General features: G+C 47.5%; 8 protein-coding genes across 8 annotated transcripts; 5 read left to right on the top strand and 3 right to left on the bottom strand.

Moving 5' to 3' along the window:
* Nucleotides 1-4,703: 4,703 nt before the first annotated feature.
* Nucleotides 4,704-6,353, top strand: BDR25DRAFT_306522 (uncharacterized protein). Its single transcript, XM_033690641.1, has one exon. The coding sequence runs from the start codon at nt 4,920-4,922 to the stop codon at nt 6,288-6,290; it is 1,371 nt and encodes a 456-aa protein (XP_033542589.1). The 5' UTR covers nt 4,704-4,919; the 3' UTR covers nt 6,291-6,353.
* Nucleotides 6,354-6,373: 20 nt separating this feature from the next.
* BDR25DRAFT_269830 (uncharacterized protein) lies at nt 6,374-7,507 on the bottom strand. Its single transcript, XM_033687180.1, has 2 exons — nt 7,341-7,507; nt 6,374-7,280 (listed from the first exon to the last, which is right to left on the bottom strand). The coding sequence occupies exons 1-2, from the start codon at nt 7,487-7,489 to the stop codon at nt 6,479-6,481; spliced, it is 951 nt and encodes a 316-aa protein (XP_033542588.1). The 5' UTR covers nt 7,490-7,507; the 3' UTR covers nt 6,374-6,478.
* Nucleotides 7,508-8,297: 790 nt separating this feature from the next.
* On the top strand, nt 8,298-9,002 carry BDR25DRAFT_378407 (uncharacterized protein; the record flags this gene model as incomplete). The annotated part of the gene is made up of 1 exon (XM_033697544.1): nt 8,298-9,002. One exon carries the CDS (start codon nt 8,298-8,300, stop codon nt 8,877-8,879), a length of 582 nt encoding a protein of 193 aa, XP_033542587.1. The 3' UTR covers nt 8,880-9,002.
* A 419-nt stretch (nt 9,003-9,421) lies between these two features.
* BDR25DRAFT_269829 (actin-binding protein-like protein) lies at nt 9,422-12,118 on the top strand. Its single transcript, XM_033687179.1, has 8 exons — nt 9,422-9,554; nt 9,610-9,638; nt 9,701-9,760; nt 9,814-9,956; nt 10,008-10,056; nt 10,106-10,203; nt 10,253-10,714; nt 10,763-12,118. The coding sequence occupies exons 1-8, from the start codon at nt 9,521-9,523 to the stop codon at nt 11,724-11,726; spliced, it is 1,839 nt and encodes a 612-aa protein (XP_033542586.1). The 5' UTR covers nt 9,422-9,520; the 3' UTR covers nt 11,727-12,118.
* Nucleotides 12,119-12,643: 525 nt separating this feature from the next.
* Nucleotides 12,644-13,542, top strand: BDR25DRAFT_306519 (uncharacterized protein). The gene has a single exon (XM_033690640.1). It carries the CDS (start codon nt 12,841-12,843, stop codon nt 13,420-13,422), a length of 582 nt encoding a protein of 193 aa, XP_033542585.1. The 5' UTR covers nt 12,644-12,840; the 3' UTR covers nt 13,423-13,542.
* Nucleotides 13,543-13,582: 40 nt separating this feature from the next.
* Nucleotides 13,583-15,280, bottom strand: BDR25DRAFT_378405 (cytochrome P450). The gene is made up of 2 exons (XM_033697543.1): nt 13,827-15,280; nt 13,583-13,774 (listed from the first exon to the last, which is right to left on the bottom strand). Exons 1-2 carry the CDS (start codon nt 15,193-15,195, stop codon nt 13,635-13,637), a joined length of 1,509 nt encoding a protein of 502 aa, XP_033542584.1. The 5' UTR covers nt 15,196-15,280; the 3' UTR covers nt 13,583-13,634.
* On the top strand, nt 15,238-16,579 carry BDR25DRAFT_360258 (uncharacterized protein; the record flags this gene model as incomplete). The annotated part of the gene is made up of 8 exons (XM_033696218.1): nt 15,238-15,285; nt 15,335-15,592; nt 15,621-15,639; nt 15,697-15,734; nt 15,829-15,958; nt 15,982-16,092; nt 16,150-16,383; nt 16,506-16,579. 8 exons carry the CDS (start codon nt 15,238-15,240, stop codon nt 16,577-16,579), a joined length of 912 nt encoding a protein of 303 aa, XP_033542583.1.
* A 1,569-nt stretch (nt 16,580-18,148) lies between these two features.
* On the bottom strand, nt 18,149-19,355 carry BDR25DRAFT_269823 (uncharacterized protein). Its single transcript, XM_033687178.1, has 4 exons — nt 19,240-19,355; nt 19,155-19,189; nt 18,746-19,068; nt 18,149-18,452 (listed from the first exon to the last, which is right to left on the bottom strand). The coding sequence occupies exons 1-4, from the start codon at nt 19,279-19,281 to the stop codon at nt 18,214-18,216; spliced, it is 639 nt and encodes a 212-aa protein (XP_033542582.1). The 5' UTR covers nt 19,282-19,355; the 3' UTR covers nt 18,149-18,213.
* Between the last annotated feature and the right edge of the window lie 462 nt (nt 19,356-19,817).

Below are 19,817 nucleotides of genomic sequence, written 5' to 3'. Positions count from 1 at the left end.
AGTAGCGCCTTGGCAGGGGGCACACATGTATATTTAAACTCGCAGAGCAGCTCCTCTGCTCCTTAGTTTAATCTAGTTGAGTTACACTACCTCTTGCTTGTAGCTTGAGCATGCCGACCGTGACAATTACAAGCTTAAGCTTCCTCTACACATAAAGATACACCTATAGTTCTATGTCTTTAGATTAAAAAAAGCACTTAAAGAGATTCCCTTATCTATATAAAGATAAAAAGATAAAGAAACTAAGTATAAAGTTAAACACATTATTAGTAACTAAAAAAATAAAAAAGAGTTTTTAGTAAAATAAAAAAAGTAGCTTACTAGTAAAAACACATAAAAACTAGCTAAGAACTTGCAAAACACGCAGCTGTTAGTACAGAGGTACCTTTAAGCTTATTTAAAAAAAACTAGCTAGGCAATAAAGCACCTATATTAAAAGAAATAGCTATGTTATTACTAGATAGCAGCAGCCTATAAAGACAAGTCCTAGCTAATAAGAGCTGTAGAGGGGAATAGCTCTCTACTTTAGCCTTAAGAGCTTCTATTTTATCTAAAAAGAAAAGGTCTCTTTTTAAATACTTTATATGTTAAGCCTCTAGTAAATTTAGTAATTTTTAAATATAATTTTATTTAAAACACTTTCTAGCTTTTACCTCTAAAGTTTTTTAAACCTAGTGTAACATTTCTTTATTAAGCTTTTACTTATAAACCTTTACTATAGTAGCATTTTAGAGAAGCATCTTTCTCTCTTTCTTTAACTAATTTTACATAGTGTTTAAAATAAAAGCATTACACTTACTATTTTTTTTTACACACTTAACACATTTATTTAAGAATAAAGTTAACACATAAAACAACTTTAATAACTAGTAAGTGCTATAAAGTCTTATTTTTGTCTAGTAAAAAGAATTAAAACATAAAGCAGCATAAAAATAATAGAATAAATAAGACTAGCAAGCTATTTAGCTTAAAAAAATAAATATTAGAAATGCTTTCTAGTAGGCAGGCGCTTACTTTATAAATAAACTTTTACTAACACAGTTATGTAAGCAGAGCAGCAAAGACGCTGCTAGAGAGGAGGGGCAGCGTGTTACAGTCTATAGTTAGACTAGCGTAACTCTACTAGCAGTGCTCCACTATCTAGCTAGATTAGAACAGGGCTTGCTTATAGACTAGTTAGAGGACACAGAAGCAGCACTACTTCCTGCAGTAATAGAGAAGTGTGTTGTTTAGTAAGAAAACAGGCTATAAGTCTAGTAAGTCTAAGAAAGCTTATAGAGCTCTTTTTAGCAGGCTTACATAAACTTATCCTGCTTACCTTAACGCCCTCTATATATATATATAGTTCCTATATTAAACAACCTTTAAGAAGTGTGTTTAATGTTTAAGTTTATTTTTTACATAGACTAAGTAGCATTTAGCTTTTTAAAAAGCTATAATACTATTTATATATTTTACACTATATATACCTCTAACCTTGTCTAACAGGACTGTTTAACCTAGCCTTTCTACTGCTGCATAAAGGGTAAACTACAATCTAGTTGTTCTACTCCCCTCTAGTAGCCTAGTAGCCTACACGTAGGACTGTACACTCTGCCGTTGGCCCCTACCACTCGTCCTACTTCTCCCCTAGGAATATCATACGACCTAAGTGCTTCCACGAAGCAAGGATTGTAACAACTGTGTACTAGGACATCTAGGACAATCCTTTGTTAATTAAGTCTAAGGATAATTCTATAACTTGTAACTAATAGCTTTCTTATTACCTTACTACACATTAACACTACAGCCTCTACTATCTTTACTAGGCACGCTCTTTAATCTAAGCGCTCTAAGATATTCTAAGCCTATTATTACCTTCTTAATAATTATTACTATCCACGCCACCTTCTATCTTAACACCTTTAAGAGAGACATAAACTATCTGCTAATAGTATTATTCTAGATAGCATTAAGATTGTTTTACTAATATTTAATAATTAGTCTGTGTTTAAGAAACAAATCTAGGACGTATATTATGTTCTTAAACAGTCTTTTAATATTATTAAAATAGCAGAAGGCTCTACACACATTTATGTAGCGCTAGTCAAGAGGCACTAGACACTCTAGGAGGTTAGGCTTATTAGCAAAGGTATTATACGTCTTATAAGCGCTCTCTCTGCTAGTGTACTAGACACTAACATAATTACCTAATAAGCAGCTATAAACAGCAATAGTAAGTGGCTAAGTATTGCCAGACGTTAGGAAGCAGTCTAGGAACTAGAGGCTATTCCCTGCTAAGAGGATAAAGATAAGGAGCGTAATTAGCTTATCTAGTTCCTGTCTTCTAAGAGGTCACTTACTTAGAACTTTAAGAACCTCCGCGGAACAGGTACTATTAAGATGCATTACTTTCCTTAAAGCATAACAGCAAACGCATTGCTACACTAGATTAGTCTAACCCTCTCTATGCTAGCAATTTGCTTTAATTAGGATCTTAAACTTAGCAGGTTTATCTCTATAATTAAGGACTCTACTAGCAGGTCTATTAACCCTCCTACTAGCTTACACAGCCTGTTAACTAGCAGGCCTTTAGCCTTATTTAAAGACCTTATTATAGAATTAGCTAAGCTTCTTAGGTTAGAAGACCTAGTAAAATTTAAGGCTAGTTTCTAAAGAGATTAGTCTCTCTTATAATTTACTTAGGTAATAGAGATTTTAGAGCGTAGACTTGCTCCTGCTACTTAGGGCTTTTGTGCCTAGCTTTTAAGTTAATTAAGAGCGCAGACATGCTTCTGCTGCTTAGAGCTTATGTGCCTAGCCTTCTTGCTTATAAAAGCGCAGACTTGTTTCTGCTGCTTAGGGCTCTTGTACCTAGCATAGAATATAGTTTACCTAGTTCTTTACTATAGGTTAGTAAAGTTAGACTCTTACACCTTCTTATAAGGCTACCTAGGCAATGCAACCTTCTGTTGTAGCTAAGCAAAAGACGCATTACTCTAATGTGTCTTTACTAATTGCGTAAGTTCACTCTCTCTTTTTACTTTACTAAAGATACTAATGCTAATCCTTAATTATAATTCTGCCTAAGTTCTTTTCTATAAACCTACCTAACTAGTCTTACTAATGCTAATATTACCCCTCTAGTACACCTAAGGCCTGTAAAAAGGAGTGTAACGATTCTCGTTCCATCTCGGGTCGCCCGGAACCTATCCGAAGGGTCCCCGTATCGGCTCCGACCCTGACTCGATTCTCATGAATCGTCAGGTCGCCCGGAACCTCCGGAAGGCCCCCGTATCGGCCCCGACCTCGACCTGGCCCCGACTCTGCCCTGCCCCCTGCTGTACCCCTATTCCCTCATGTATTTAGTCGCACCTCGCCCCGTAGCTAGCTCAGTAGTTTTCTGACATCCTTTCGTACAAGGCCTATAGGTGTCAATGGCATTCCCAGGTTCAGAGTCCCCACGCACTCCCATATGCCTCTGAGTGGATTCCCACCGCATTCAGACCCATTGTCTTGCCTGCGCCGTTACAAGGAGGGAATAATAGTTTACGCGCTAAAGGCAAGTTTATCTTATAGTAAAGCCTGTCTATCTCTTACCTGTACAGTCCTTCTATTCTACCTACATTCTATATTCTATTCACACTTAGCTAAAGGCCCTCTTTATACATTAATTTTTCTTAGTAGAATCTACTAACAACTACTAGGTTATTAAGTTAATATTTTATTTTAGTTAACTAACTACCTAACTTTTAATTATTATTCTATCTTTGTTTACTAACTGTTAAAATATTGCATTATTATTAGTTAAGGTCTTAGCACTTAATCTAAGCCTAAATTGCGCGCTAGTCTCTTCTTATGTCTTGCCTTTCTGCTCCTGCTTCTCTTTGCGCCACTAACTTTGCATAGTGGCGGACAATTACGCCTGCAAAAGTCATGAACTTGCCTGCACTAAATATTAACCATAGAATATCCTCCTTATATCTAGGCGCAGTTAGAGGCGAGTCACCCCTTATAAGCCGTAGGTCGCTCTTAGTAACTACCTTCTGTAAACCAAGGTGGCATGCGCTAAGCCAAGTAGCAATTGTTTCCTCCGTTTAGGGCACTAGGAGCTGCTTACTTGAGCTCGGCTCGCCTAGTGGACCAGCTTCAGGCGGATCGGGCAGGCCAAACTTAGAAATGGCACGGCTGGTTTGGACGCTGGAAGCGTGTTGGCTCGGACGGACAAGCGCTGTGGCCGTGCTGATCTTGGCACTGCTCCCAATCTTAGGCCGGATTCAGTCACAGTGCGGGCGCTTATGCGACTCCTACAGCCGCATTTCTTACGATATAATACCTTCAGGGTATGAGCTAAGGCAGTCTGGTCATCTCGCACTACTTAGGATTGGTGTTTCGCTTCTGCTAGAGGTACCGATCGCGAGAGCAACCCTGCATGAATTTGCCCGCGACAGCACGCTAAAGGCTCGCGACGACTTCGAAGCAGTAGAGAGACGTTCAGAGCCTTAAATAAGGGCCTTCTATAGAAGTTTAGAGCGACAAAGTCTTTATGTTGGCGCTATAGAAAGAGAAGCATACTACACGACGAAAGAAGGCGCGACACCTAACTAGGCTCGGAGGCGATAATTCGCATGTAATTTATAGTGAAGAGTAGATTATAGACATTTAGGATGAGCTACAGCTAACTTTTTCTATAGAACCATGATTGTATAGGCTGTGCGTACGATATTTGAGCTCGCTGAAGTCAAAGTACCCCTCATTTGGCTCGCCACACAGGGTGGCTCGCGTCGCAGGGATGCACGTTACCATCCTATTTCGAATGCCCATCAGCATCCTCCTTAGAAAGCCTTGTGTTACCCCTCCACACCTTCACTCCAACAACAACAACCTCTTGACAATTCTCAACCCAGCAAAGACCGCCATCCCCACCATATATACTCCCGATGCCAGCAAACTGGATAACCCACACCCCCTCCCTTACCCCACTAATTATAACTGACGACGATCTCGCCGAAGTCACGCCATCCCGAGTCAACGAATTCTTCGTAATAGTGCAGACGGAGGTGCTTTACGGGACGACGAAGTCAGGCGGAGAGTTGCCGCAAGGACTTCACGAGGCATTATTGGGTTGTAAGGCAGAAGATGTGGTATTTGTGCTTGCCCAAGCAATTGTGGGAGGGAGTATGATGGACTCGGGGTGGTTGGAAGATTACTGGTGTATTTGTGAGAGGGTGGCTGGGGCGTTGAGGGGTTATCCGAAGCAGTGCGTTAGGCAGTGGAGGGGGTTGAAAGACGCGGTTGCGGGACGGTTGAAAGAAGGCAGTGGGCTGGATCAACAAGCACGTGCAACAAGCTCAAAGGTGAAGGAAGCCGAAAACCAAATCAAAGACAAGAAGACCATTTTCCGGTTCCTAGAACTCCCAGAGCACATCCGCCACCACATCTACCAGCTCCTAATCCCCCATGACGTCTTAACTGTCAGCGACTGGGCCTTCGCCTCATCCCCCAAAGCATTCTCCAAACGAACAGAATACGAAGTCCCAGACGAGAACAATGAACTCCGTAGAACAACATACGTGGTGCATTCCTCTACACCCCCACACCCTCACCTAAACATCATGCTAGCCTCTCGAATCCTCTACCATGAAACCGTCCAAATACTGTACGCCTCGACATTCTCCTTCCGAGGCACAGCATCTGGCACCCTCGCATTCCTCCATGACCGCATGAAATCCCTCTCGCGATTGAAGCGGATATCATTTCGATATACAACGACGTCGAAGACCGGGTTTCGCGGTTGTTTCGATGTTGCGGGAGGAGGAACGCCGCCGTCAACAATTAAAACGAGCTTTGTAATTTGGCGGAAGATTCTTAGGATGTTGAGGCTTTCAGCTACGGCGTTGGAAGACTTTGAACTCGTTGTTGATCAGCATTTTTGGGATAAGGAAAGAGTGGAGTGGATGAAGGGCGCACAGACTGTCCTAGGTGACAGAGCGTTGTGTGAGCAGAGGTTAACTGGGAAGAACGGCCAACCGGAGATTAAGAATTTCTTAAGAGAAGTGTCGCAGCTGACTGGTGTAGACTTTAGACTGGTGATTGAGGGGATTAAGCAGGATGAGGAGGAAGAGGTGAAGAAGGGGTTTCGGCGTGAGTTGGAGAAACTAGTCTGTAAGAAGATGCATGGGAGGGAGTATGTTGCTACGAAGGGTAGCAAGTGTTCTTGTAAGAAGAGGTTGTTGAGTGAGGCTTGTGCTTGGAGGGAGGAGGGGCAAGAGGAGGAAGAGGGGGGGAAGAGGAGACTGTCAGTGGTTTGAGAGATGGCCTACTTGTTAGCAGTCTTGGGTATTTCATGTGCAGGTGGTCCACGGACCTTCGAGGAAATAGTATAATATATTCGGTATCTCTGTGCAAGTGCTCAAAACCCAGATCTCCAGGTCTTCTCCATGGCCCAATTTTCATCCAAATCCCCCCATCCCCATATCCAACCCCGGCATTCCACATCCTATGGATGCAACGTGGCGCCCCAAAGCGCCTGCACCCTCGAACTCCCTGCCACCAACCCACACAACCCCATCCAACCCGAATTCCACCCCGGAATACCCTTGGTACTACTAAACTGCCACGCTATCGGGAACCACGCCGAACAAATCATCAAATCCGTCCACCACTTCGCATCAGTCCGCATATCCAATTCCTCCTGACCCTCTGCCACCGCCTTCCCCTCTTCCTGCATCCGTTTACGCACCACCCTCCGCCGACTCTCCAATTGCGCTTCTCGCGCGAGGCGGAGGAAGTCGCAGGATATGCCGCCAAGCCAGGCGGTGTAGCCGAGCCGGTAGATGCGGGCAGTGGTGGGGTCGCCGCGATTGATGAGCGCGACGAAGTTTTTAGAGAGGATGCCATTGTCAGCGAGGACGGAGATGTTTTCTAGGGCTTGGTAGGCGATGTATGATAGGCATTGTAGTAGGGCAATGCGATGTAACACTGGATCTGTGTCTGCTTTTCGGTCGGCTAGTAATGTCCTCAGCCATGCATATAGGGGGAAGAGTCCGAAGAGTCGGAGCGTTGTGCGAGCGCGGGAGACAAGCTGGGCGAGTGCGGTGATCGGCGGGACGGCGCCATCGGGAGTGGCGAGTGTGGTTGTGCCTGGTTTCGCGGGGTGTTGTCTGCTGTTTACGAGGGAGAGAAGTGTGCGGGCGAGCTTCGTCGTGGATGGAGACTGCGTTTGGAGATATGCGAGAACGTAAAGTCCATAATTCAATGTCGAGAGGAAAGAGGAGAGGCCGCCGGGGCTGGCAAGCAATCTACAATACAAAATCAGGCGTCGCCCCAACTATAACTCATCCTATCCAAGGGATATATACTTGTTCAATCGCAGAATAACATGATCAAGCTGCTTCGCCGCCAATACAACAGTTCCTGGAACACCCAGTTCCTGCGACGTCACCCTGTCGGACTTTTCGTCTACAGCCTTCGCGGTCGGTGCCCCTGGCTTAACGGTATCGTCGGACATTGCATGGATTCAGTGAGAAGGGAAGAAAAGCAGAAGTAGGAGAAGGGAGAGCTGGAGGGTTAAGCTTCTCCGCATATTTATGTCATCAAACGCCAGCCCTGAATCCTTGCAGCCGAAAGCACCGAGGTCCGGCGTGGCGGATTGCTAGTCATGCACTCTGAAAATCTCCCATTTGCTAGAATTTTATTGGTTGATTTTGGGCATTTCCAAGCCAAGCAAAAGGATGATTCGCTAGATTCTGGGGATTTAGTTCTTGGGCCCTTGGAGTCTCCAGGTTTTGTCAGGCAACACGATCCCTCCCATGCGATGCTCGCGTGGAGAAAAGGTGATCTGGGGATGCTGTTCCTTTGCTCCATCTAGGCATATGCAAGTCTGGGGTGCAGGATCCGCCTCGGCAGGGGATGTGAGAGCTGCTCGGGAAGCCATGCAGAAGAGCTGGCTTTGCTAGAGTGAAGAGGACGTATCGTTCTGTTTTCACGTTTTTGTACTTCGAAGGCTGCCAAAATAGCAATGTAGAGAAGGGATAGCATGCCAATCAAAATCTGACACCACAGTTGTGGCGCAAGGTGGCCGTGATAGCCCCATCTGAGACATCATTCCAAAGCAATCCGCAGGTGATTAGAATTGGTCACGCCTTCGTTCACAAGGTCTTGTAGGTTTGAATCACATACAAAGAATGAGATTAGAGAAACCGGAATAATGACAGTCATGTCTTTCACCATTGTGCACAGAACCAGGCACCCGACAGTCAATTGCGATTCAAAACACCGATTCACAAAACGAACGAGAAACTAACAAGCAAACGATAATGCCGTCCTCATTCTCCATACCGAGGACGATCGACCTACTCCGCGGCAAAGCGAATGAGCCGTTTGAGCTCGGTCGCACTTCGGGCGAACTGATGGAGGTGATTCCAACCCTCGTCATGATGCACCTCGGCCACGCCATCACGTACAGGAACAACTCTCAAAAGACGTCCATCAACACTGAAGAATTCGCCGCGGCTATTGACGCAAAGCTAGAGGAGATGCGAACAATGGATGCCGTAGTAGAGCCATTCCCAAATGCTCTCTCTTGCACGGATCGCAAAGCCCGTAAACGCGTAAGGAGATACCGAGGCTGGTATACGCAGGCTCTGGTGCAGTGCTTGGAGAAATGCCTTGCAGAACAGTTGCGCGATGTCTTTGAGAAGTTCAGCAATGAAGAAAATCAGCAGTTCAACAAAGGTTTCGATTACGGGCTGAATAGGCTCGCGTATCGACTGTACCCTGAGGCCAACGTCGCGCTAGAGGCGAAAGGAGAGAACTGGAGCCAGTGGTTGAAGAGCAGGACTGACGACTTGGCGCGAGTGGCTATGAAGCAGGGTCATGCTATCTTTGAGGACTGGTAGAATGCTGAGTCCCACTACGGAACGCTAACAGAGAGGGCTTGAGCCATAAACCCTCTGGGTGGAATGCGGTGGAGTACCAAGAGGATGCATATTTCCATACCACAGCAGGGCCATGTAGGCTTGTTCGTAATGCAGTAGTCCTTGACAAGGAAATGACCTGGACAGCCATCGGAGATGATCGAAAGCTTTGGGGGGTGGTGAAAGAAAATGTCAAACAAGAATTGAGAGAAACAAATGGGGTACTGATTAAAACAACCCTCCCGCTGCTCGAGTTGAGGGTCTGCTTGCATTATGGTTTCAATGTTGCTGTGCGACCTGGGATAGGCTGCCACAGCGACGGAAGTGGGGATGATCCCCGCAGTGTCGCATGATTCTATGTAGCGCTCTGATAAACAAAGATGAATATAGATAACTCTTTGTTGATATTGTGGTGTTGTCGGTCTAGGAGCAAAGACTAATTGACAGGGTTCAAGAGGCGCCAAGGCCAGCCTCACGACACTGCCTGCAGGCCGTTGAAACCAGCTAGCTTTCGAAACTCCCACCCATCTTTCACCCTCCGCGCTGACAGCTATTCTGAGCTCAGGGGCGAAGTCTTCTTCTCGCATTGTTAACCACAACTTATTTTCACTGCGCAAGCACACATGGCTGGCCGATTCGTGAGAGCGTCGAAGTATCGTGAGTGTCTTGTGCCTACCCTCAGCTTAGCTTACGCCTGACATCCATGGTCTAGGACACGTCTTCGGGCGAGGTACGAAGAAGGTAGGATATCCCTATGATGGTACTAGGCTGAAATGGAATGCGCTGACTTATTGGAACCACAGGAGCAATGCTACGACAACCTCCGCATCTCGAGGAACGCATGGGATACGAATCTGATCAAGGTCAGCTGGACCGACAGACCTCGAGCACTCGAGCAATTGCTGAGACAAGATAGGCAAATCCCGAATATCTTTCGGTCAATTGGGAAGCTAGCGGTGGAGGCGCATTCGCCGTTATTCCCATCAACGAGAAAGGACGTCTTCCGGAGCAGATACCGCTCTTCCGCGGACACACTGCTGCTGTGCTGGACACTGACTGGTAGGAATGCCACTCTCAGGTCGAGGGCAACGACGGCTAAATTCTGTACAGGAGCCCTTTCAACGATTCGCTGATATCCTCCGCTTCCGACGATGGCAAGGTGGGTCTCTCCAGCACAGAGGCGAGCGCGAGGATGCTGACCCGCACAGGTCTTCATATGGAAAGTCCCTGACAACTTCACCCTCTACACCGACGCCGAGGAACCCGCCGATGTTTCGCCTGTGGCGCGACTGACAGGGCACATGAGGTTTGTTTCTACCACCCCTGCTATAGGGGCTGCACTAATACTGGACCAGGAAAGTCGGCCATGTTTTGTTTAACCCCGCTGCCGAAAACATTCTTGCCAGCGCATCTGGCGACTACACAGTCAAGATCTGGGATGTCGAGGCCGGTGCCGCCAGGCTGAATCTACGACACAGCGATATTGTCCAGTCGCTCTCATGGAGCGCCGATGGATCCATGCTGGTCACAACGAGCAGGGACAAGAAGCTCAGACTGTGGGATGTGAGGCAAGAGAAGCCTGCTCACGAGCTTCCAGGCCATCCAGGAGCGAAGAACAGCCGCGCTGTCTGGATGGGTGAGCATGACCGAATTGCAACCACGGGCTTCTCGCGAATGAGTGACCGGCAGTTGGGTCTCTGGGACGCCCGCGCACCAAAAGAGCCCATTGGAGGATTCCAGATTTTGGACTCCATCTCTGGTGTTTGCATGCCGTTCTGGGATGATGGGACTCAATGCTTGTACCTCGCCGGAAAGGGGTAAGTCATGTTGCCGCGTGTTTGTGTTGGCTCATCTGACATTTCTAGTGATGGCAACATCCGATACTACGAGTACGAGAACGACAAATTCGAATACCTCTCCGAATACAAATCCGGTGATCCTCAACGAGGCATTGCATTCCTCCCTAAGCGCGGCATCAACCTTCATGATAATGAAGTCCTTCGCTGCTTCAAGACCGTCAACGATTCATACGTTGAGCCGGTCTCCTTCATTGTCCCTCGAAGATCTGAAATGTTCCAGAGTGATATCTACCCGCCCACCAATGGTCTCAAGCCAGGGACTACCACATCCGAATGGTTTGCGGGAAAGACGGCGTTACCTCCAAAAATTTCTTTGGAAAGCCTGTATGACGGCGGGGCGCCTGAAGAGGTTTCATCAGATCAGAAGGCCCCCTCTGCATCCACGCCTTTGCAGAGCCCGCCGCCCACGAAGACTCATACTGAACCACCCAAGCCTGCTCCAGCGGCTGCCCCAGTCGCTTCACGCGCGCCCCCTCCAACCGTAAACCAGAACAAGGAGTCTATCTCAACCATGGCTGACAGGTACGCCGACAAGGAAGAAGAAGAGTCAGAAGACGAGACATCCAGCTTCGAGGAGGTGCCCAAGCCAGCCGAACGTCCTACAATTACACGAATTGAAGAGAAGACACGCAGTCCGACAATCACAAAAGAACCAGAACCCCCCAAACGTACTCCCGCACCCACTGCAACACCTGCGAAAGCACCTCCCTCTTCTGAACCCACTCCGATTACTTCTGGCGCGACGGTACCCGCTGCAAGCGCTGTAAGTGGTATCAAAGACTATCTGATGGATATCAAATCGATGTTAGAGTCTCAGAACAAGATCATGTCCGACCAGTCCGACCAGATCGCTTTGCTGATGCGGGAAGTCAGTAGGCTGAAAGCCCAGGTTGGGTCGCAGAGTTCCGACAGGGAAAAGGATGAGCGGATCAGAGAGCTGGAGTTGGAACTTGAGGAGGCGAGGTCTTAGAAATGATCTCATAGTGCATTATGAGAATTGTGGCTGACTCCGAGTTAGTACTTTTTTGTTGGAGGGTGTTGGGGTGGGAGGTTTGGGGTTGCTGAAATGGTGGCTGGGAGAGCTGAGGAGTGCTCCTCATGATGAAGTAGATCTTGCTTAGCAGGGTAGCGGTGCGTAGTGTAGGTCGAGTGTTTGATTCACTGTGAGGAATTGCAAGTGGCATAAAGGGGAAGGGCGCACAGGGGCGTTGTTCTTTCTCTTTGAGTGAACAAATATTACGTCTTGTCGACTAAGAGCCCTGTCCTAGATCTTGTGTGAAAGTAAAGTCTCCGAATAATCACCTCAGTCCACGCGTCTAGGAGATGGAGACGGAAACATTCACGGAGATGAACACAAGCGTGATGGCGGACAAAAATAGGTCTCAGGAGTCTGGTCCAGACTCTGAGGAAACTAAGCTTTTAGCTTCCGCAACGGTCAGTCATTGCTCAACGCAATTGTAAGGAAGGGCGGACTTTCGAGAGTCTCGATCTACAACTATCGATAACCATAATCCCATTATCATGACATCTAGCAAAAAAATAATTCCCAAAGCACCTGGTTCCTACTGAATCCAGACCTCGTTCTGAGAACTGGCTCCAGTCACATGCAGTTGAGAGAAGCGTGAGGCAGGGAATGTGTTTCGCAGGGAGGCTGAAATCACCTCTCCTGAAATTTCTGTTCCTAAACCGCTTTTGGAAAACTACCGAAGCAAGCATCAAAGCTTTGCTTCAGAACCAACCGGATTATGGGATTATTGTGGGATAGCGGAACACGCTACCAGTGGTGAGGGTTTATGCAATTTGCTGATGGTTGATGATTTCGGCCGGAGCCAGTTTGGATGATGGTATAAGATGTCTGTTTGTCCCTCCTGATTGTCGAAACCCACACACGATACTTCTATCGATATTGATACGGTGTTTCAACTTTAAGTCGCTCTTTACAGGTTCTTACATTCGCTACGGTAGATAATTCAGGACTCTCATCTTTTATTCCGCTCTTTATCTACGCAATACCAGTACCATCTCAACACAACAACTTAATCCTACACCTACCTACAAACTTCATTACATAAGCCACCTTCAAAATGCACTACACGCTCCTCACCCTCGCCCTTGCCGCCTCGGCATACGCCAAAACCGACCTCTCAGGCTGCACCTCCTCCAAAGTAATCACTAACGGTGGTGCATCCCTCCTTTACTACGTCCCCGGGACGGGCGAAATCTGCGCCTTCCTCGACTGCGGTGGTGGCCGCGCTCCCCCAAAAACCACAGTCCCCGGTTGCCCGCAGTATTCTGGGACTGCGAGCTACGAACCTAGTTTCATCTCTATCGCGGCTGAGACAAGTTCAGCCGGGGGTGTGAGTGTGAAGTCGACAATTGTGGAGACTGCGTCAGGAGCGAAGGAGACTGGAGCGTCGAGTGCGGAGGCATCTGCTTCGGGGTCGAGTTTTGCAACGATTACAACTGCACCGAAGATCACTGGAACGGGGGGTCTAAGTCCTACGAGCGCACCTGGCAACAATCTTACGGCCACGGTGACGCGACCGAGCTCGCAGTCGGCGAATCCGTCGGCGCCTGCGGGAACTGGTGCCGCGAACCTGCTCGCGGTTGCTGGGAAGGGGGTCTTTGGAATGGCTGTGGGGGTTGTTGGGTTCGCTTTGCTATAGGGATGGGGTTGAAAACGGAGAGGAGACGCCTATGCATGCATGGATATAGAATATACAATCGCATTAGAGGGAGTTTTGATAATTCTTAATACCAATCACACAATACAACAAACCAAAATATCTGCTCAATTTATCCTCTCGTGGTATTCGTGTGGATCAGTAGGTTTGGTGGGCCTTGAATATTGGATGTCAGATGCCAGATGTCTCTAGGGCTACTTCAGAGGTTGAAATTTGAGAACCAATTTCTCCCCCACCGGCCCAGCCAAGAACAAATCCTCCTGTTCCATGCCATCGTCTTCCACGATAGAAGTCTCGTATCTGGAGTACATTGCTGCGAGAGTCAATTTCATCGCTACGGAGCATTAGTTTTGGGCTGCTTGTTTCCAGAGGTTAAGCCAACTCACTTAACAAAGCGAACTCCTTGCCGACACACATTCGACTTCCACCGCCGAACGGGAACATCCAACGTCTCATTTCATTTACCCTTGTGTCATCCTTCTCACTTTTGCTCATCCATCTATCTGGCTCCCATTCATCCGCTCTCGGAAACACATCGGGATTGTGGTGGAGAACGGAGACCCAGGTGCTAATCTGCACGTTTCCGGGAATGAAATAACCATCGATGGTAGTTCCACCTGGCGGTGTGATGCGGAACATTGGCCCTGGTGTGGGCGGGTAAATGCGGAGGGTCTCTGTGATGATGGCATCGAGAAGAGGGAGGGCGTCAAGGGTTTTGAACTCAGGGATGCTGTTGCTAAGACTTGTGTTTGACGAGGGTTGGAACGACACGGCCGAGAGTTCCTTTCGGAGGCGAGCTTGTATGTCTAAACGTTTTGACAGCATCCATTGCACATAGGTCACTGTCGTCCTCGGGCCTTCGGCACCGGCGAGGAAATGGTCCAAAGTTTCGCTTGCTAGTTGCTTGCCCTTTAGTCCCCGACTGCGAAGCTGTGCGTACACAACTGGATACAACTTTCCCCTCTCTTCTCCTCGACCACGCTTCTCTTCATCATCCAGAACCTGGCGTTCAGCCGCAGCACTTCTCTCCAGGCCGAACTTTTCCATCCAATGCTTGGCCTCCTGTGCTCCGGGTCTATCTTTAAGCCAGGTAGCATGATTCGTGAAGTAACCGTCCCTCGACGAGATATCCTTCATGAAATGCGTCCCCCCATCTTCCCCAAAGATCAACCCACTCCCCAAATCCGCATTCATGGCGCCATTGAAGTCATAGACCTCCAAAATGCCTTCTCTTTCTCTCACAGCCTCCTCAAGAGCAGGAAACAGTCTGGTCTGAACAATTCGCTCAGCAACCATCTTTACCTCCGCACTCCCCAACAAATACGTCTTGGAATACACATTCCCGATATCCGCCTTTCTCGTCCTATGGTGCTTATCCCCTATCCCGCCAATCATGCTCGACATATTCCGGAACTCGTCACCGTAAGTGAGAAATAATTCAGCCCACCATTTCGGCTTGCCAAATCCGCCTTTCTCGACATACACCTTTTTGACGCCTTCTAAGGAGGAGACACTGACTTCGGTGGGGGAGACAAGAATAACGGTTCCATTTTTAGTGTGGGCGTGCGTGATTGGAGAGACTGCCTGGCGCCCATTGCGACGATGGTAAAGAATCCAGAAGGGACTGAAACGGGAGATGAAATTGGCGGCAGGGATGTGCCGAAGGGGGGAGACGACGAGAGGGTATAGAAGGAAGCGATAGAGGAGAAATGCTCCCAGGGCAACAATGATCGCAGTTGGGGTGGAGTAAGACATTGATATAGTTCTCCAAAAGCTAAGGGCGCTGGGGGATGACAAATGAAGTTTAGGTGGCTGGATTTACGTGAAGCTAAATGCGAAGTTATCGTCTTACCTAATAGACAAAGGGCAAAGAGAAGTTGCCCGCATTAAATAGGAGAGATCCAAAGACGCTGGATGCTGCGGGGAATTGCAATCAGTTTATCGTCCGTTCACCATGCATATGCATGCAGGAAGGTCGGCTAATCCTACTACCCTTGTGAAGCCACTGTTCCTCCCTCTTGCGCTGCTATTCGAGGGTTATGCCGCGCGGAGGCAATACGAGCTCCCTTTGTATCACTATCACCCTGTTCAAGTGCTGTGCCGCACTATGCGGGAAAGAAGAAAGCAACACAAGCGCTTTGCCACGTTGTGTGTATGTATGTCTGTGTGTGAGATTCTAGGCTTTGGGGTTTCTTGGAGGTCGAATGTAGTTGCACAACTGTTGCTGATTGATATTGTCGAACGCCCCAAGGCCAGCATTCGACTCTTCTAAAAATCCTAGTATTCGTCTCGCTGTGAGAGCTCCAGCCTTCCTTCAAAGGGAGTTCTTGGGATAAGAAGTTGATGGGACGGTATCAATCATGACTCATCAATGCTCATGATATGTAGGAAGACTGTTTTGAATACGAGGATGATAGCTGTGAGATAACTTCGACCTCAATTGAAGGGAGGGAGGAACGACATTATGTGGATCAGTGGAGGAGGGGGAAAGTGGTGCCGAACACCGCGGAAGCGGGCCGTATGCAAGCTAGGCCCAATTAGGTCCTTCCGAACAACTTCACCTTACCTCTCTGACTTCCTACTTATTGTCTCATACCATCCGTGTTATCCTAAAAGTGAAAACATCAATTGCAAAACTTAGGCGGTACTCCAGTCCCCGAAACTATGCTCGTCCCTGATAATTCAGCGTTCTAGAGAACATGCGCACAGTGAAGGATTTCCCAAGTTTGACCGTCCATCCTATGTCTCTTCAGCGACAACTATTCACTGGTCAGAAGAATATATGTAAACCCAAAGGCTCTATGCCCAGCTGCCCAGCCAACCATCGGTTTGGTGTCCTATCATATTATATACATCATTTCGCTCCCCAGACCCTCAATCCACAATACATCATTTCTCTTATAAATCATGCCCATTCCAGGCTTACAATATCTTCCCCAAAACGTTAGTTTTAGTAATGACTTCCTCATTGCTAAAGAAAATTTGGCGCTAATTTGTTCTCTTAAACAGCTGACTTCCTATAATTCATATGTAGTTAACGCTTAATTCGTAGTGACCTCAAGAAGGTATCCCAAATAATTTTCATCTAATCTTCACTCCTCCTAGGGGGGTGTTCCTCCTCCACTCCAAAGGAGCATGAGAGATTGGTAGTCCTTTATATCCGCTTTAAACCTATTTAAAGTGAGAGTAGTGATAACCCTCACACAGTAATCCCATCCTAATAAACTAATAATTTGCTCTGTGTGATAGTAAGAAGCCTTAACATCGCCCCAAAGAAATAGTGCAGATTAATCACAGGCTGCTGCAAACCTTCACTCTGAAATCCACATTTTAGAGCACATTAAGAGATAACATATATTCCAAAATCTCTCGAAGGTCTAAACAATTACACTATAGAATTGATATATATTTTCTGTTGCGTTTGCTAAAAGGTCAACCTTCCAGCTAGCACAGCAGAAGGGTATATATAGGCGGATAGTTGTATGCGACACTTTCTATAGTCCTTCGTAACAATAATAGTGAGCAAACCACGAGCCTATTATACCTACGTAACATAATATCATGTTCAGTTGTGGTTAGTCCATTTTTCAGAATAAATAAACCAAGGGGAACTTCCTGGTTTTCTAAATGCAGTGCAATCTGCTTAGTTTTTACGCTTTGAGAATAGCGGAGTGGCAGCGAAATACTACACATCCACTTGTTCCCGTGACACTGTGTTTACAGTTCCAGGCTCTCTGTTTGCAGCTATCGTAGCTATGTGACCCCCTACTAACTTCCTCTCAACCCCACAACTCCAAATAAAATCCAATGGCACCACCATGAGATCCTACCACCTACCACACGGCCGCGGCGGCAACTAATCCAACACCACCGCAGGCACGCCCTAACTCTCTCACCCACTCCTCGACCCCTTCACAAACAATTCGGATTCTCCACATCTTCATTGCATCCGCTGCCAGCGACCCCTTCACCAGCACGCCCCTCTCACACACCTCAATCCAAGTCCGGACCATTCAAGAACTCGACCTAGACCTCCTGCACTACTGCGAGACTCAAGGCAAGCAGTACCGCGTCGATTAGGTATTCTAGTACTAGTGGCCGACGCCTACGATAGAGGATCCGACGCGTGAAAGTTGGAGGGGTGTGGATTGGGATATGTATGCGGAGGATTTTGAAGTGATAGATGGAGTAGGGGTGAGGATGGGAGATAGGGCTATTTTTGAATGTGTTAAGAGGGTCATAGGGGAGTATGGAAGGGGGATGGAGGTTGCGAGGATAGAGATGGAGAGAGGTGAGATTGAGAGGCCAAAGACCGAGAACGAGGTGTTGAGGATGGGATTGAAGACATAGGCTGGTAGAATGAGGAATTATGTTGGGAGAAGTAGGAGCTGAGTAGGAAGACGGTGATAGAGGGCGGGCCAGCATGACATCAAGCCTAAGTTTGTGGCGTATCTGGATTCAAGTGGAGAGTAGATGGAGTAGGGTAGTGAGTAGGGTAGCGGGGAGTCGGAGGGGGCTTTGTGCGTCTTGTAGCTGTTTGGATTATTTCTGGGGTATCGGTTCGGAGGGTGTGCCGAGTTTCCACACAAGCGGTGATATGCAGGTCATTGGACCGTCTCTCTGACGAGCATTAAACACAGATTACTAGCTGTGGACGCGCTTCATTTGGTACAGTTCAGTTTTGATTTTATTTAGACCACTAGACATGCCCATTTCTTGGATGGTGCCAGACTGTCTCTTTCTACAGGCCATAATACTTCCAAATCATCACCATTATAATTTCCACCTCCGAGCACACTCTACCCCTTCAGCTAATGTTCCCACCCTCGCATCGATAGCATATCCGTTCTTCTCGAATTCCCTGCACTCAGCCCATAAGTCTTTGAGAGGAATAGAGAAGGTCTCGATGAATTCGTTATCTTCGAGTTCGGGTTGAGGATTTTGGTTTGCGGGAAGGCAGAGGTTGACTGTGAGGTGGATCATTCGTAGGTTTGTATTACAGAAACCTGGATCTGGGGTATGTTAGTTTATAGAACCCTGGGCTGACGGGTAAGAAGTGATGTGAAGGGAGTATAAAACGGAAAGGGAAGAGACCAATCCGCCGTAACTCTAAGGCACAATGGAAGATAGTGGTTGCAGACAAACACCAAGAGCCGAACCGAGGACAGGTCAGTCACTCTAGGATCGCCCTTAATGATGAAATAATCGACGGCGGTGTGGAAAGCCTCTACGAAAAATAACCACGAGAATAATGAACGCACGCAACAATCGCGGCTACTAAGAACAATCAGAGGAAGTAACTCACCATTGAACATGACGGGGCTCACTCCGAAGCCACCATCCACGACTTCTCCTACATAGCCTGTCTCTTCCCTCAACTCGCGTACAGCACACTGCTGGGGTGTCTCCTTCGGGTCGATCAAGCCAGCAGGCACCTCGATAACGGTAGCATCGACGGGCGGACGCCATTGCTTCTGGAGGAGTATTCGTGGTTCGCTTTCTGGCTTCGACGGATCCTGAAGGATAGCTACAACACCAACACCATCGATATCAGAGCCAGCGGGGCGGGTGAGACGTTCGGAAGACTCCCAGGTGCGTTCAACACCTTCCGGGTCAGTGTAAGTTGTCCTGGACGTATTTAGTGGTCATTTGAGGCAGACTTGATTTGAAAGTAGGGAGTAAATGGCTACATCAAACATTTAAACTTGACCTACTTGACCAATGTTGCCCACTTCGCTTCCTTGTAGTCCTGAACGCAGTCAGGACTCCACCTCATTCACGGTGCACGAAAAGACTAACCAACGGTTCTGTTCGAAGAACTCTCGATTTATTTAAGGACATGATGGTCAGCGTGAGACTCAACAAATAATAAGTTTTCAAGGCCGTGGACAACAGGTGGAATGGTAGGTTCAGTTCATTGGAGGGGCAGTTATGACGAAACGCATCATGAGTTGTGCGCTAAGAGCCTCACTTGGCGCCCTTCTTCATCACGCTGGTTTTGAAAAAAGACAACCAGCTGAAGATGCACCTCACTCTGCACCTCCACTTGTTCAATAGCGTTACGCCCTCCCGTTGGTCCGATCGATACGATGAAAGTTAATCTCCTGGCGCGATGGCGGCCAAAAGCACAAAAGCCCTCAAAATACCCTCGCGAGGCGATGAGCAGAGCCAACATGATCGCCCTACCGAAAACGTAGCGAGACGACGGGGCCGACACAAGACAATTGATGAGGCCGCAAGCGAAGCAAATTCAGCTAGCCTTCTAAGTCGCTCGGTTTGTTCGGGTAGCTAGTTGAGACTTTATATTCCGCGGTTCGGCACTTTCCTCTCCTTTTTCTTTTCTCATCCTAAAACAAGGTTGCCTGACGCCAACTCTG

This window comes from Lindgomyces ingoldianus (assembly GCF_010093535.1).
Source record: "Lindgomyces ingoldianus strain ATCC 200398 unplaced genomic scaffold BDR25scaffold_37, whole genome shotgun sequence".
Classification (NCBI taxonomy): Eukaryota; Fungi; Ascomycota; class Dothideomycetes; order Pleosporales; family Lindgomycetaceae; genus Lindgomyces; species Lindgomyces ingoldianus.
This window is presented reverse-complemented; position numbering and strand designations above follow the sequence as displayed.

Coding starts and splice junctions, on each gene's coding strand:
- BDR25DRAFT_306522 (XM_033690641.1), top strand. CDS start 4,920: ATGCCAGCAAACTGGATAACCCACACCCCCTCCCTTACCCCACTAATT.
- BDR25DRAFT_378405 (XM_033697543.1), bottom strand. CDS start 15,195: ATGTCTTACTCCACCCCAACTGCGATCATTGTTGCCCTGGGAGCATTT. Junction 13,775..13,826: donor CAAGGAGTTCGCTTTGTTAA/GTGAGTTGGCTT, acceptor AATGCTCCGTAG/CGATGAAATTGACTCTCGCA.
- BDR25DRAFT_306519 (XM_033690640.1), top strand. CDS start 12,841: ATGCACTACACGCTCCTCACCCTCGCCCTTGCCGCCTCGGCATACGCC.
- BDR25DRAFT_269829 (XM_033687179.1), top strand. CDS start 9,521: ATGGCTGGCCGATTCGTGAGAGCGTCGAAGTATC. Junction 9,639..9,700: donor TCGGGCGAGGTACGAAGAAG/GTAGGATATCCC, acceptor TTGGAACCACAG/GAGCAATGCTACGACAACCT. Junction 10,715..10,762: donor TTGTACCTCGCCGGAAAGGG/GTAAGTCATGTT, acceptor TGACATTTCTAG/TGATGGCAACATCCGATACT.
- BDR25DRAFT_269823 (XM_033687178.1), bottom strand. CDS start 19,281: ATGTCCTTAAATAAATCGAGAGTTCTTCGAACAGAACCGTTG. Junction 19,069..19,154: donor AAGTGGGCAACATTGGTCAA/GTAGGTCAAGTT, acceptor AAATACGTCCAG/GACAACTTACACTGACCCGG. Junction 18,453..18,745: donor GAGCCCCGTCATGTTCAATG/GTGAGTTACTTC, acceptor AACATACCCCAG/ATCCAGGTTTCTGTAATACA.
- BDR25DRAFT_269830 (XM_033687180.1), bottom strand. CDS start 7,489: ATGTCCGACGATACCGTTAAGCCAGGGGCACCGACCGCGAAGGCTGTA. Junction 7,281..7,340: donor GTTATTCTGCGATTGAACAA/GTATATATCCCT, acceptor TTTGTATTGTAG/ATTGCTTGCCAGCCCCGGCG.